At 40.3% G+C, this 16,966-nt stretch overlaps 1 protein-coding gene across 1 annotated transcript; it reads left to right on the plus strand.

The window, feature by feature from the left end:
• The first annotated feature begins 474 nt into the window (after window positions 1–474).
• On the plus strand, window positions 475–12,862 carry LOC135679481 (F-box protein SKIP8-like). The gene is made up of 3 exons (XM_065193282.1): window positions 475–1,131; window positions 8,948–9,144; window positions 12,292–12,862. The coding sequence occupies exons 1-3, from the start codon at window positions 718–720 to the stop codon at window positions 12,527–12,529; spliced, it is 849 nt and encodes a 282-aa protein (XP_065049354.1). The 5' UTR covers window positions 475–717; the 3' UTR covers window positions 12,530–12,862.
• Window positions 12,863–16,966: the final 4,104 nt, after the last annotated feature.

Consider the following 16,966-nt stretch of genomic DNA (forward strand, 5'->3'; position numbering starts at 1 on the left):
AGCGATCCGTCCGGGTTAGAAGTTCTGATCAAATTCGAATGTGACTCGTTCATCGGAACAATTATTCGGGTCCGAGTTCGAATATGCCTTCACGCCTTCCTCTCTACCTTGCAAAAAAATAATGAAGCTAGCGAAGCTATGAAACATATCCCAACATGGCCAGCAATACAGTGGCTGACTCGTTATTTATTACGAGACCGGCTCTGCAACTTTGACTCGTGGATGAACTGACTGGACTCTGCGTTCGTCAGCTGCCACCAAACATCTCCACATCGACAGTACGCGGTCATCTTGCCACGTGATGTTCTCGTGTCCGTTGGATGGCCTCTTTGTTCGACTCATGGACGGCAGATGAGCCGACCGCTTCGTAAGTAGTAGTATGCGGGTTATTAGCACGTAAAGTCGAAGCGTTCCAAGCACTCCCGGTGAGGTGACGCGAGTAACGGATGCCATGACTAACTCCCTCGGCAGTGCCTGGCGGATTAAAAGTTCTGTGAAAAATGGATAAACAGATGGGTTTTTCTTTTCTTTCTGTTTTCTTGGTTTGTTAGAGCGCGCTCGAGCATTGTGTTGTCTTAAAACCCAAGGCGATCGAAGCAAGGAGTATCGATCGAGCCCTAGATCTCATCCTATTATTTCGTTGTCGTTCTCCTCCTCCCTCGTGATGCGGCCTTCGGTCTAGGGTTTGATGCCGCCCTCGCCTCGGGAGTGCTTTGGATGGACGAACCCTCTCCTTTCTCCTCCTGCTCCCTGTTGATCGCCGCCGGAGCCACCGCCCTGTGCTGCATCTACGCCCTCTGGGCCCTCCGATCGAACGCCGAAGGGGCCTTCCGGAGGCCCAGGAGGAAGAAGCTCTGCGGCTGCTCTTGTTCCTGCGGGGTTGCCGGGAGTACTGGTGGTGGGGATTGCGACGCCCGCAGCGGCGACGGGGATATGGCGGTGAGGGATAACAAGGTCGGCACGGTGGAGCGGCAGGCCGGCGGGTCGATGATGGAGCAGCTGGTGCCGGAGATCACCACACACGCGCTCAGTTACCTCGACTATACCAGCCTTTGCCGCCTCTCGATGACTAACTCTGCGATGAGGAGGGCTGCAAATGACGATGGCGCGTGGAAAGCACTCTACCACAAGGTATCCCCTCCCGCCGCCTCTTTCTTCATATGGACAGTTGCTCCGATTGACGCTGTTTCCTACATGCGAGGGTTACTGCAAGTGTCAGGAGTTGTTTGATATTGTTGTAGTCGTGCAATCTCAGTCACCTGATGTTAATTTCTGGTAGCATTGCTCCTCTACGATTGTCCCTTTCCCAGGAGATTCTAAATTTATAGAAACCTCTATTTGTGAAATCTGAACACGACTTTACACATCAAATCGAAGCACAGATGTGGTTTCATGAAAATACATGTACAATGATGATCGGTCGAATTGTCATTTCTATCGCTAGTGAGGCACCAACTCAGGGAAAATTCTTGATTCTTGAATAAGTTTGATTCAGAAGCGGGAGATTAATGATCAGTTGAGAATTTAGGGGAACCATTTTTTGGTTCTTTCTTAATAAGTTGAAACAAAAAAATAAGATATATCTTTTTCTTGTGGCATGACAAACTTTAGTTGATCAAGGATTGCTCTATGATAATTATCGTGGAGACAGATATACCTGCATCACATCCATGACGACCCTAGTTTTGTATGGAATCTAATTAGTGCAACATTGGCGATAGTAAGCAGAGCAATGTTTGTATATCTTCACTGTGAATTATATGTGATAGACTTAAAACTAGTTCACAGGAGATGATCTCTTCGTTGTTACTGACCAACTTTTTAAGTGCTAATGATATAGATTTGTTAGTAGTATTGCTTTTGTTCTTTTAGCATGTTCAGATGCCGGAATGCCTATTTGATTAATGTTATTCTCTTGAATACTTCTCAATTAAATTCAGGTGCTAGACTGTTTTTAGGACACAAATTTGATGTGAAAAGTTGAGGATTAAGGAGAAGGAAGGGGAGAAAGTGATTCTGTAAAAGAGGAGCATAGGTGCTTGCTGCAAAAATAATATGCTCTTCTCCGAAGAAAACAGACCATCCAGCCTGACTGAATTGCATTCAACTAAAAAGGGTGTGAACCTGGCGGACAAGGTTTCTATCAATGTGGGATTTGGGGGTGATCAACGTGCGTGGTCTTCCCTCTATAAATGAAGAGATTATTTCTGATTCGGACCCTAGTTATCTAGGTTGTAAAATATCAATTTCCATTGTACTAAGGTCCACCCTCAAAAGGGAAACAATAATATATAGAAATTTATGTTATGTCATTGTTTTAAATTGGAATAACTAAATTCATGAACCCTGACACATCTCTATAAATGAAGAGTTTATTTTTTATTCGGACCCTAGTTATATAGGTTGTAAAATATCAATTACCATTGTACTAAGGTCCGCCCTCAAAAGGGAAACAATAATGTATAGAAATTTATGGTATGTCATTGTTTTAAATTGGAATAACTAAATTCATGAACCCTGACACATAATTCCAACTGCTAGGCACATTCGTAGTGAGCCATGCTGTTATTGTGTTAAGATATATTTCATTAAATCATTGACTAATCATAAAGGAATTCTCAAAAAACAAATGTCATTAATAATTTATTCAGTTTTAATGGTCCAAAATCATAGAAGGAATAGATCTTATGAACACAGTTAAACTTTATGTTTTTATTATGAAGAACAACTTCAACTTCTATAGATTTGTAGTTCCCTTCTAAACCATGGATAATTTTTTTTTAAATGATTTAATCTTTAAAATTAACCTAAAAATTCCATTCATCAAGGTATCTGTCAGCAAATGTGTTCAAAGAACTTTTTCTATGCAGCAAGTCCAAGAATGACCAAACTTCTAAGTTAGAGTTCAAACCAGTTGAACCAACAACAACAAAATTTTCAAGAATCCAACTATATGGTTGACAAATTGAAATTATCCTATATGGGCAACGGTACTTGACTCACATTGCTACGAGGGTGCTAGGGATGAGAAGGAGCTCGAGAATTTTCGTATTCGACATGTAACAATACTTTCAAGATTTGAGGCTTGATTATAAAGAAACCAAAGTTTCAATAGTAATCGTGTATCTGAATGGGGATACAAAATTTTAGTGGCGAACACGTTGGGAAGAGATCCAACAAGCTCTGTGTTGAGTGGACACATAGGAAGACTTGAAGTGAGAGTTTAAAACTCAATTCTTACATGAGAACATTGAGTTTGTTGCAAGAATGTTGCTGAGACTACTTCGCCAAAGCACTTCCATTTGGGACTACGTAAAGCAGTTATTAGCACTGATGCTAGACATACAAGACATGTTTGAGAAGGACAAGCTAGGTAGCCTCCTCAATGGCTTGAAGTTATGGGCACAATAGGAACTGCATTGAAGGATTGCTAACGATTTGGTCAAGGCAATTGCAGTTGTAGAAAGGCTCATCGACTTTGTTTCTTCGAATGACTCGGGGAAGAAGAAACGATCTTTGGGAAATCGCTCGTCTAAGTATCCCCGAGGGAAGGAGTCTGCAATCGAGGAAAAGAAAAAAGAGTTCCTACAAAGGATCGAGTTCAAAATGTAAGGTCCCAAAAACTGACGGATGTCTTTTGTGCAGAGGATCGCACATAGTGAGGAAGTGCCCACAAAAGCAAGCACTAAATACGTTGACAATATCAATTCATCTCGCCAGATTGGATAAAAGCAAGGTCGTCGTCCTTAGTTCGAGTTGTTCGGGATTCAATAGCAACGATGAGGAGTCGTAAGGACCTTGGATGAGAGCAATATGTTTGTTGAACGCGTTGCAGGGTCAAGTGGGGGGGGGTGAACATGAAGATGAAGCAATAAAAAGCAGGGAGCCAATGTACGTGGATATCAAGCTAAATAACCAAACAACTTGTATGATAGTGGACACGGGTGCTATCCACAATTTCATTACCAACCGAGAAGCAAGGCGACTCGGGTTGAACCTAGAGAAGATCCAAGTCGGATGATGTATGTGAACTCAGAGGCTAAGCAAATCTCTGGGTTGGCAAAGGGAGGTCTCTATCAAAATCGACACGTGGAGCAGAAGCACAAACATGATGGCGGTGCCTCGGATTAGGCATTGACTATCGTGCCCTAAACAAGGTGACAGTGAAGAACAAGTATCCCATTTTGCTTATAATAGACTTGTTCGACCTATTGGGTAAGGCAAAGTATTTCTTCAAACTTGATCTTTGGTTAGGGTACTGGCAGGCGCGCATAGCTGAAGGCAACAAAGTGAAGACTACCTGTGTGACCAGGTATAGAGCGTTTGAGTTCTTGGTGATACCTTTCGGCTTAACCAATGCTCCGGCCACATAAGCACTCTTATGAATCAATTGTTCAAAGAGTATCCGGACAAGTTTGTAGTCATTTACTTAGATGATATCATTGTCTATAGCCAATGCTTCGGTCACACAAACACTCTCGAACAATTTTCAAGATTCTCAAGGAGAACACATTATTCATGAAAAGGGAGAAGTGCTACTTTGTCCAGACGTCCAGATGAAGATTTTCCTTTTAGGGCATTGAATCAGCGGAGGATCCATTTGGATGGATAAAATGAAGGTGCAGGTTGTGGTGGAGTGGCGAACACCAAAGAAGGTATCAGAGCTGAGATCCTTCCTTGGTTTCGTCAACTATTATCGACGCTTCATAGCTGGGTACTCGAAGCGTGCAACTCCACTAACGGAGTTGCTGGAGGAGCAGCCTTGGTGATGGTTAGACAAATGGGAAGTGACATTCTAAGACCTAAACGTTGTTGTGTTAAAAGAATTAGTATTTAAATTGCCAGACTATAAGAAGCTTTTCGAAGTTCATACGGATGCTTCGGACTTTGCTATTATGGGAACACTTATGCAGGAGGGTCGCCCGATGGCCAATGAGAGCAGCAAGCTCAATGAGATTGAGCGATGGTATCCAATGCACAAGGAGATGACAACGATAATTTACTATCTACTAGTATGGTGGCACTACCTTCTCGGAATGCGATTTGTGCTAAGGACGGATAATATCCCACTGGGTTACTTCTATACTAAAAAAATTGCTCTCCCTAAAGCAAGCACAATGATAGGACTTCTTGACTTTGATATGACAATAGAGTATAAGTCCGGAAGAGCAAATGTCGTGGTCGATGCATTAAGAAAGTGAGGTTGGTGAATGCCATACAATTGGAAGGCGGAGGCCAAGCAAGTCAACTGCACTCCAACTTCCTTTTGATAATTAAGGATGAATTGTACAGTAATCCCCAAGCAGTAACCCTGATGCAACTGATCAAAAAATGTAAGCAACGATGATTTTGGGTCCAAGAAGGACTCGTCTACACCAAAGGGAATAGAGTTAATGTTCCTATAGTGGACAATTTGATGTGTGAACTTTTGAGAGAGTGTCACAATTCTCTTTGGGCAGGACATTCGGGTATTCATTGAACATTGGCTCTCGTAGAGAGGGTCTTCTATTGGCTGAAGATAGGGATTGATATAGAGGAATATATTCGGATGTGCCTTACTTGCCAACAAGATAAGGTAGAGTAATGGAAGCCGATGAGACTTTTGGAGTTGTTGCTTGTACTAGAAAGGCCATGAGAGAACATTTCCTTAAACTCCATATCAAGCTTACCGATGGTAGGGGGACTTGGATCGATATTCGTGGTGGTTGATCTTTTATTAAAGTATGCAACATTCATTGTTGCACCTCTACACTGCTCAGCAGAGGAGGCAACCAAGTTGATATGTGGTTAAGTATATGGGAGTTTCGCACAATATTATCAGCGATCGAGATGTGTGATTCTTGGGGTGGTTCTGGATTGAACTATTCAAAATTTTAAGATCTAAGTTATACTTCTCCACAAGTCTCCACTCCTAGACGAATGGCCAAACGAAAAGAATAAATTCGCTCCTTGAGTAATATTTTTGGCAAGACGTGAGTAATAATTAACGGGATTATGTGAAGTTGGACATAGCCCAATTCTCCTATAATTTGCAATGGAGCTCTGCATCTAACAAGAGCTCATTCAAGATCAATATTGGATAGCAGTCGTCAACTCCTCACACTTTGGCGATTGGTTATACTGGGAGAAGCCCATTAGCATATCACTTTGCAAAGGAATGACATTGAAACATAGATATTTCCTGATCTTACTTGGAGAAGGTAGCCAAAATAATGAAGAAGTAGGTAGATTTGGAAGGCGATAACAAGAGTTTAAAGTCGACGATTTGGCGTTGGAGTTGATGCACAACTATTTGGCGTTTAAAGTAGGTAGATTTGGAAGGCGATAACAAGAGTTTAAGCTCCAACTAGCATCACTTTAGTTCTTTAGGCATAAAGTGCACAAGGGATTGATGCACAACTATGAAGGGCCCTTCCCAATTATCAATAGGGTATGCAATGTTTCCTACAAGCTGCAGTTGCCAGTGTGGCTTAAAATTCACAATGTCTTCCACGTGAGCAACTTGAAAGCCTACTACTCAGATCCGTAAGATGCTTTCTGAAGTACTCTAACTCGACTATCCCCCACCATAGCCTCCTATAAAAAGCGAGTTGAAGTCATTTTAGCGGATCACAAGACATAGCTACACAACGGAGCAGAGCAGATCGAGTACTTGCTGAAGTGGCGAAAGCTTCCCCAAATAGAAGCCAATTGGCAGTTGAAGACGCTTTGCGACATGAAGAAGCAGTCATCAAAGCTCACTTGCAAGTGTCGATGAGGGCATCGACAGTTTAATTGGGGGAGAATGTCACGGATGGTTGTTGCGCATCCGCAACACCTTTGTCTACGGATCGTTCATTGTTTTTGTTTGCTTGTAAATATGTTTGATAGCATGTTTTGTCTTGTTTTTGTTTAAAAACTGTGAGCAGGAACAGTTTGTAGGACTGCAGAGCAATCGCTCACCAGAATGGGCAAAATTATTATAGAATGACCCTATTTTTGCGTTTCATGGCTTGTTTTTTACAAGCTGCATTGCAATGTGAAATGTTAGCCATCTCAACACCCTAGAACCACCCGATTGGAATAGGGTTGGATAGGGTTTTGGGGTAGTGTTCGGTGTTCATTGGATTTACAATTTTGCACGTAAAGCCTACGGGAACTGGCTAACGTGCTTGACACCCAATGAGTAGTTGTTTGGGACTTGCTATTATTCGTTTGCCTTCTAAAGTCCTTGTTTTCTCCTCTCTCTTTTCTCTCTTGCATGCCAAGTGTTTGTTGAATTGCTTATAAAACTGTCATCTTTGCAAAATGTCGGGACTTGTCCTTCGCTCGTTTTCGGAACTAATCAATTTGCTCTTTTATAGGTCATTGGGGATCTAAACAATGTTGCAACTAGGTTGATCCTTTGCGGACGGATAACACAAGAGTGCCTCACGACTTAGGCAATTCTTGCTAAGTCTATGCAAGTTTGTCGGTAACAATCGAAATTTGATCGTTATCTATTGGTACAGGTCGGTAACGGTTGGATTTTGATTGTTTTGACTGGCACGAACCTTGTACCAGGCGACACGGGGGCATTTAGCATATACCACCCGGTACAGGGTGGTCCGCATACTAGTCCCTTATCGGATCAGTGTGCATCGCCCGTACTGGGCGGTATACCACAGCATGACAAACCTCCTATTGGTGATATATTACAAGAAAGAAAAATAGAGAAGAATAATGAATATTTTTTCACTATAGAAGTACAAATTCAAAAGCAAACCCATTAAGGAGACTGTGATGTTGGCCTAAGGACATATGTAGTAAAAGAGAACCTGTAAGAACTGCTTTGTTTTTTTTCCCATTGGTGGTAACTATTTTGGGGAGTGGTTAATCTGCACAGACAGGTGACATCAATCTGATACACAGACAATTCTGATTTTTGTAAATGATTGTATCAGTCGTTGGGAGACAGCAAGTTGGTCTTTAAAATCCCATTATGGCTACATTTAGAAGTGTTTAAAAATATGGGTTGTTGTTTTTAAACATAGCTTATGAGGATTATTTTCAAGGTGGTTTCATGAGATGAGAAGTTGTACTTGGGCCATCGGAACCTATTTGCTTGATGTTGGATGTCACATGTTATCTTGATGCTGACGCTTGGAGCAATGCTGATTACACAAAATCACTTTTAATGATCATGCATTTTTACTTGTGATTAGGTTGAAATGGATATTTTCTAATCTGTTTCCATTATCTAATTGGAGCATGATATGGTTATAAAATGTATATATCTCACATGTGTATACCCTGTTCTGGGTTTTGCTATTCTAAACTCCCAAAGGATTATGGGCATGGATTGACTTGTTTCATTTTCTGGATGTCAAAATATCCAGATTTTCAAATAACAGGAAATTATTGAAAGTACTAATACAGTGAGGCAATTGACAAATTCTTTTAGGCACATACCTTGATTTCTCCTAGGTCTGCTGTTTTCTTTGACCTTCATTTAGGAGCCCTCCTCTCCAAGAAATGTTATTGTTAATACTAAATTAGTTCCTAAAATTTAAGCTTGCATGCTTTTCATCATAGTGTGTCTGTAAGGTACATCTTGTTAAAGCCTTTTTAACATATGTATTAGTTGCTTGCATCTGAACATAACTGTTCATCTTATATTTTCTTTTTTTTTTCTGTATGTTATCCTATTCATATCTGTATTATGTACATCAAATATGGTTATACATTGTTTCGGTTCCTTTTCTGTATCTCAACAATTTCATGCCAATAATTTCTTCCATAAATGTTCCTTCGCCATACTCGTTGCACCTCGATTCACGTTTGGATGGAATTTCTAGGAGTAGTCAATTGTGTTGGTTTAAATTGGTTGGACTGTATAAACTATAGTGGCCTATGCTTTGTTTAGCATTTGGATGCTGTTAGTGTCTACAATTTGCTCTCTATACTAATAATGTGTTTTCTTGCGTAGGACTTCACAGTGGAACAGGACACTGTTAACCCAAGCAACGGATGGAAAGCTTACTATGCTGCCACCAAAGCCATTGTCAATGTCAATGCAGAATTCTATAATATAATCAGAGAAAGGTCACTTCCAGCAATGAGTAGATTTTGGCTTAATGCTGACTATGTAAAATGTATACATGCATCTGGGGAGTTATTCACAGGGTATGCCATTAACCTTAATTTTGTTAAATTTGTTATTCTGGAAAAACTCATGGCTAAATCAGAATATGACACACTTGTCACTTTCTTGAATTTTTTTACCTCTGGCAACTTTGATTATGTTTTCTTCTTTTCTGTTGAAGATGCTATTAGTGATCTTTTATATGTAACTGAATTTTCCTTCTTTTTGTTCCAAAATAATAGCCACATTGCTGCTTAGCCTGCTTTGCAACCTGTGTTACCAAGGTTTAGGTCAGAGAGCAGTCTTTCTGTTTACATGGGTAAAGCGGCATACATTAATTCTCCCCAAATCTTGTATTGATGGGAGCCTCGTGCATTTATGCTTGTTTCAAGTTAAACTTAATACTCAGCTTGATCGCAGTATGCTTGAGCCTTGTATCTTTAATTCTGCTTACTGGGGGCTTTTGTGATCTGACCACAGTAGCAGTTGTGCTGAGTATTCCTAAGATTTGCTACAGATAATGCACAACCATGTTTAACATCATCTAGACTCTTACATATAGGTGATTTATATGTCCTTTGTTTCCTAATGATTCATAAGTGAAGATATTATTTTGCATTTTTTTGAAATTTAGCATCCACATATATAATTTAAAGCTAAGTGATGCTGCCTTTTCATGCATCTGGTCCTTCTTAGGATATGTCGGTTATAGATTCTTGTGGTGGGAATGTCTAGGACAAGTATCTGTTAAAAAGTTATTGTTTCCTAATTTTAGGTGACATTCATTCCTTTCGTGGTAGAAGAAATATTCTTGATGACATTGAATGATGGTCCTGCCCAACATCTGAGACTGAGTTTTAGACATATAGTGGACTATAATTGAAAGTTTGGAGTGCCATCACATTGTACCACTTTTGCTTAAACCCCCTTGTACCCACTCTGACATGCAATGTACTATCGGCCTGCATCTTTCAAAAAATGGATAAATTTTTTCATGCATAACTACCTTGATATTTGTGATGGTTGTAATGTTTTACTCACTTAATGATGGCTTTTTGTCTTTTTTGTTCTAATCGAAATTTTGCAGTGTTAAAGAATGTTGTTAATTGCATACCTTAATGTGGCCATTAGTATATTGGTAAAGGTTGTGGAACTTGTCTATTTTTTGGATTTTCCAGTAATGGTGATACACTGAGATTTTGATGAATTTAGTTGTGAATACCAGCATGACAGAGATCTTGCTTATAAGATTGTAGCAACTAAAGATACTTGGTTGAAGGGCGGAGGACCTTGTAGGACTGACATTATTAATGTTGTGCATCTTTACTTTTTAATTTGTGGTTCTCAGTAGTTCTGATTGTTGGTTGTACTCTTTCTACTTCAAATTATACCTGAATATTCATACTTTGTTGCTAATTCAAAATAGTGAAAATTTTTAGTTCATGTTATCTTTCTTGTAAAATCTTAGGCAGGATCTCTTCTGTATGTTTTTATTTTCACATTAACTAGCACTTATCATCTTATTTATTATCAAGTACCATTCAATTCCTTTTTTATTTTAGCATTTATTTTTTAAGGATATTTTTGTTAGTGTTGTCTAAATCTGTTCAGGCTATGTTCCTTTGAAGGGTTCTATAATTTTGTTTAAACACCATCAATTTTTTTATATTCTAGCAATAAGTTGATGAGGTCCCCTTAAATAACTTTGAGCACTTCTGTTTTGTTGGGTCTTTAATTATATGTAATTTGGTTGCTCTATAAAGGAAAAAAAACAATAGTTAGACTTTCTCATCAAGCTAAAAAATATAATCTTGAATATCTTCTAATTATATCCTATATGAGGTCAACTACAGAGCTTCTTTGGATAATACAATAGTCTATCTATTGTGTTCATTAGGAATTTGAATGTTGGGTTGTTAAGAAAAAACATATAAAAAAGTTTTATATTATCGAGATGAGAATGTTAATATGGATATATAGAATTACTAGGAAAGATAGAAAAAGAAATATTTTTATTTGTGAACAATTAAATATCGCTTCGATAGAGGATAAGATAAGAGAAAATTACTTAAGATAGTTTGGATATGTGCTGTGGAGATCTCCGGATGCAATAATTAAGAGAGACGAAATAATTAATGTTACTGGGACAAGAAGATGTAAAGGAAAACCTAAAAAGACCTTAATATAAATTATATATAAAGATTTAAATACTTTGAACTTAACTAGATATATGATTTTTTACCGGTCTCAATAATGATAAAAGACCCATGTAGCCGATCCTAAATAGTTGGGACTTACGGCTTTGTTGTTTTTGTGGTAGAAATTTGAGCAAAGTCCCATTTGCAACAATGAGACAATGGGCTATGTGCCCTTTGAACATTGTCGGATGATATTTTATGTCTTTAGTTCAGGCATATATGGCTAGTGCTAAACCTAAACCAATTTATTTCTGTATGTCTAGACATCTATTAGAAATGAAGATTGCTCCACAACTTCCTTGGAAGGTTAAAAACAAGGGTGTCATGTAATCTGGCTGTGCTCATGTGTGTATGTGATGGGCAATGTGATAGGCTAGGCTAATAAACAGAGTTGATCATCACTGGTTATCAGTGTTTATAAAAAAGAATTTATAGTTCATATATCTTCCTGAAGACAGGCAAGTTGAAATTTAGCAAACAGTTGTGGCTTTGTTTTTCTGTGAATCTATAATGGGTTTGTATTGTTTCCTTTTTAATCATATTACTAGCAAAAAGTACTATCCCACCTAAAGTACTATCATTTGGTCTGCATTTTCCTTGATTATGAATAATTTTGTCTGGCATAATTTCCTCAATGCATGAGCTCTTTCTTGGAGGTATTTGGGACTGTAACTGCTTTCCCACCTAAAATTACCTTAACACAAGATCCTTGGACTTAATGGTTTTGTTTCCTGGTCATTTTCTGATGAGCTGCTCAACTGCTTGTGTTTGTGAAGTAGGTGCCTGAATAATCGCTGTAACTGCATTTCTGACAAAAGACATGGGTATCTGAACTGGGGAAAAAATGCACTACTAGAAAGTGGAAGCAGATAAACCCATTTACATCATTCAACATTTGAAACTAGTTTTTTTCAAATAAAATATATTTGTTTCTCCTTGTTTACAACTGGTGGCTTAACGATTTTTGTGCTCACGCTTGCTTCATTACAGGTACAGTGCAGTGATTGACAGCTGGGCATTGTTATTCAACTGGGGCCAAGGTGGCGGCCAAGGGATTGATTTCCAGATACGGGATGTACGAGCTCGTATTCTTGGTGACGTGGCTTGGGTTACCATGAATGCTTATGTTGACATCGACTCGGGGCCATTCCATGTGACTAATATCTACGAGCTTCATGATGGGAGATGGCACATGGTTCACCACCATAGCTCAGTGATGCTACATTGAAGTGGATGAGAAAAGCAGTGGTTGTCGAATGCCTGATTGTGCTGAAAGCTTATCTCTCTTTCAATTTTCCCTCTTAGTTCTATTGTCATGTTTCTTTTCTCCATTTTACCACCAGAAGGTATACTTGATGATATCTTCACTCTAGAATGTCAACATATGCTTCTATAGCATTCTCGGTTGCGATAGTAAATTCTTTCCTCTCCATTAGGTCCAGTTGTATCTTTATAATCAAATTTTGATTGTCCAAATGTCCACCCTCCATCGGGAATTGTACAGATATGAATGTGGTTACAAAGAAAAAATGGAAACTGAGCATGCTGGTGGCTGTTAACATGATGAGAGTTTTATGCATTGTCTCATTGGTCTAAAGATAGGACGTAGAGCTGGCTGTCATCGATGTTCGTGATCCTCACTGGTTAATGTCATGTCAATGTGTTTGGTTTGATCACTTAGAAAGAAAGCTCATGCTCTCTCTGCCATAGATGTGTGGGTGGTTGATGGCGGCCAAAGGTAAAAGGCCCGTGGTTGGTCTGATCATACTAACTTGTGTGGCGAAAAAGTGTGTGAAGGCTTAATATGATGTTTGGCTAACTTCCTTTCATGAGCTTGAAGTTGGTGTGTTGTAATGACGTACGTATGTCAGCCATCGTACTTCATCTGTAATTTGATAGTGATCTTTCGCTGGTGTTGCTACCGCAAGATATGATTTGGCGTGAGAGCAAAAGAAGAGTGCAGGTGTCCTGTAGCTCTAGTTTGTTGTCTTCTTATTGTTTTGTCGAGGAGCTCAGTGGCTGTTGTATATTTTCATATGGGATAATAGAATCCCCCATCTATAGTCTTATCACGCGGCAGGGGATTAGCATCAGAAATTGGGTCCCAGCATCTGCGCAAGTTGGTGATTCACGTATCTCCTCGTTGTATGTGGGCCCCTTTCCCAGGCTGCCTGTCTCCTGGTCTTCTCGTCAGGCTTCCACGCTCCATTCATTTATCACAGGCATCATATCATGATCGACGAACGGCTATGGTTTACGTAACGACTCACGCCACGAAAGGAACCGCGGACGCGGCACGTTCTGCTCCTGGAACTTCCCATTCGTGTCCTCTGTCGTGTTCCAGCACATCAAGCGTCGCCCGCGCGTCGCATTCCTTCCATCGCATGCGGCCCCCACGCGGCAAGACGTGAAGCAGGGTTTTTGAAGTGTGGGCCCGTACAGTAGAAGGTCTTAGCGCCTGAGGGGGACCACCTATCCTGTGCAGAGTGGCAACGTGTTCCCTGCCTGGGGCAAGACAGGTGAACTATATGTGTGTGTTGTGTGTGAAAGGATCGCAAGGATCCAGAATCGGGCATCTGCAATGTTCTTCTACTCATCCAGTAACCTATCTAGGTTGCTTGAAACATCCCATGAAAAGCTTTGGGTGAAATAAATCTCTTCCGGCTTTTTGTTTGTAGTTTTACCTACCCTGTTGTTTGTGCTTTCAAGCGGAGCAGACATTAGCTAACAAATTAAATCATATCTTTTTCGTCAAAGAAAGAAAGGATCAAACAAGATTTTTCATTCATCCGTGAGGTTGCACAGAAAGAAACACAATATCTCCTCAAGGAATGCTACTTGAAACGAAGCACCAACAGATTAAGATTATTAGCCCAAGAACAGAAGAAGAAGAAGAAGAAGAACAAGTACTAGTGCTACAAAGTCTCATCAGGCACATGAAAGATAACCTAACAGTCAGAACAAGTAATTTTAAACGCCCTTCTTCTACTAACAGGCAAACACATGCTCGCAGTGTTGACTCATCCAATCTGCCGCTCTCTTGCTCTTGGGTTGCTTCTGCGCTGCCTCAGCCGTGCTTGCGTACGTCCTCATCCTCTCGATCATGGCCTCCGTGTTCGCCTGCTCTGATAATATCTCCGCCAGCTGCTCCGAGCTGATCGCCATCCTCACTCTCCACACGCCCTTCTCCGGCGACGGCAAGACTTCCAGGTTCTTGAAGGTTTCTGTCCCCTGGTAGTTCCTGTGTCGACCTGCGCTTCCGCTGGCTTTGCGCGTGGCCGGTGGCTCTGCGGAGGCTATGTCCCTGATCCTTCCGGCAGCCTCGAGCTTCCCTTCTTTGGTGGTTTCCGGGACGGTGAAGCTCACGGTGGCGCCCTTCACGGAGCAGCTCACCATTGTACCCTTCACAGTGCAGTTCCCCATCAGTGCCAGCTGCCCAGTCTCCTCTCCAACATGGTGACGGCCAGTACTTAAGGAGGAGGAGGACCCGAGAGCTGGCGTGGATTCATGGAGAAGACAAAGCTTTGCAAATAATTCTGGATTACCCTCTCTAAATATGAACTTTGCAGACTGCGATTGATTGCAGGGACAGGTTTTGCATGATGGCCGGGCTTGGCGTTGTATGAGAGCTGGAATCCGTGGTTACATGATGATGGTGGAGGGCTAGGATCGAGTTGGGTCCTCGGTGGGGATCAATATGACAAATTTGTGGTACAAGCAGCCATGTGTTGCGCAGGAAAGCAGTCCGGCTTGGATGTCTTCATGCCTTAAGGGAACTGTTCCTTCGTTGGCCTCATGGATGGCCACAACATCGAAACAGCTTGCAGATAGACGAAGCATCAGCCATTCTCTGGTCCACAGCATCATGAAAGAGAAACCAGAAACGGATGCAAAGACCAAAGCGTTTGAAAGAGGAACGGAGGATCGGATATAATGCCAATGGCATTGGATTCCATCGCATATTCTTAGTCGACATTTGGGATTTGACTCATTTTAATTGATGTCGGCTAATTCTTTATATATATATATATATGTATATACTTAACATATGGAAAATTTTAGTCATATCAAGCTAATCTAATCGGAGCAGTAATCATTGTCTATGCTCCATGTGAATTGATTCCTCGAGATCATGTTGTGGGCTAGACATTAAACCGTGATGAGAGTACTATTGGGCCATCTTACTTAGTCCAACGGGCCTCCTTTATGCATGCAATTGGACTCATGTTTTGTCTTCTAATATCTTTTCTCACTAAATTGTTATTGGGATTAATTTATATATATATATATATATACTAAAAATAATCAATAATATATTTCCTTGTGAGAAAACTCGAGAGATAAGCCTACTTGAACACAAAAGGAATTATATTACGATATATTTTTGGTTGAAGAAAAAATTCTGGTAATTGAGGATTAATTGCTTTGTACATACACTGCCCATTTCAGGATTTTGGTTCGTCCAAAGAATTTTGTTTTTAATTTTTAAGTAGATCTAGAAAGATTGAAAGAACTTTTTTTTTTAATGTTTTATGAGATAGGATGTATATATGTACATACACACATATATAAAAAGAAAATCTAAAATCTAATATTCTCTCTATGGATATAAGTAAAGCCTTCTTCAACGATGATAAAGTTTTTGTAGGTAATAGAAGAGTAACTATTGGAACTTATTTCCGATCTCTATTTTGACTTACTTTGTGGGTTAGTATTCTTTTATTTGTCGCTTTTGATTTCGATCACATGTACTCGTCTTCATATATACTAACAGTTAGATCATAAATATGTATATGTATATTTATATGTACTTTACAAGCCAATCCTCCGTAAGTGATGCCACGATCTCTCGTACCTAGCTAGGCTGACTAATGCCTACCACCACCAAATCGCTTTCGGCGACCGATTAAATGGTGTCGTCGACATGACTCGTGACATCGGATCGAGCTACTAATCCACTCACATTCCCATATGATATGATAATTTGATGATCGAGGAATCTTGTTCCACCAAGTTTCGATGATGCTTTGGAGAATCTTCTCTCTCTCCACGCATGAGAATAATTAACTCTTCCGCATGTCGTTGTGGGGTTCCCAAGAGGCCATGGTGGATCGCCAATTATTGGTGTCGTCGCAACTTCATTAGGCTGTCAGCTATGACGAGTCGATCACACGAGCCAACGATGCTCAAATGACGAAGCAATGGTACACCAGTTCCTACGATCTGGGATCCCCTCGGTGTCATTTAGTCATGCACGATATTGAGAGAGAGAGAGAGAGAGAACATGGGAGACCAAAGCTCATGGGAAAGCACCGGCACCATCAAAGCACGGTGGCATATGCCGACTTATAGTGTGGCACTCACAACGCTTTAGACGAAAGGATCGGTTTCGATACATGCAAGGAGATGGCAAGTCTTGTTGTCTTTCTCAGTTCTATCTCATCTCTATCTCTTTTTGAGTATAATGCTTGACCCTTTATTTATAGAGTATGAAAATTACATTACTCAATTGTGAATAGTGGATTAAATTATCGCAATCGATATCGTCATGTATTATATCGATCATGTGAGGCACTCGACTTATTAGTGAGACATACGTTACATTCGATTAGATCGAGGTTGATAGTGACATGAACATATATATGGATTTAGGTATCTAAATATA

The sequence above is a fragment of the Musa acuminata genome, chromosome BXJ1-7 (genome assembly GCF_036884655.1).
Source record: "Musa acuminata AAA Group cultivar baxijiao chromosome BXJ1-7, Cavendish_Baxijiao_AAA, whole genome shotgun sequence".
Taxonomy (NCBI): domain Eukaryota; kingdom Viridiplantae; phylum Streptophyta; class Magnoliopsida; order Zingiberales; family Musaceae; genus Musa; species Musa acuminata.

Coding starts and splice junctions, on each gene's coding strand:
- LOC135679481 (XM_065193282.1), top strand. CDS start 718: ATGGACGAACCCTCTCCTTTCTCCTCCTGCTCCCTGTTGATCGCCGCC. Junction 1,132..8,947: donor GGAAAGCACTCTACCACAAG/GTATCCCCTCCC, acceptor TTTCTTGCGTAG/GACTTCACAGTGGAACAGGA. Junction 9,145..12,291: donor TCTGGGGAGTTATTCACAGG/GTATGCCATTAA, acceptor GCTTCATTACAG/GTACAGTGCAGTGATTGACA.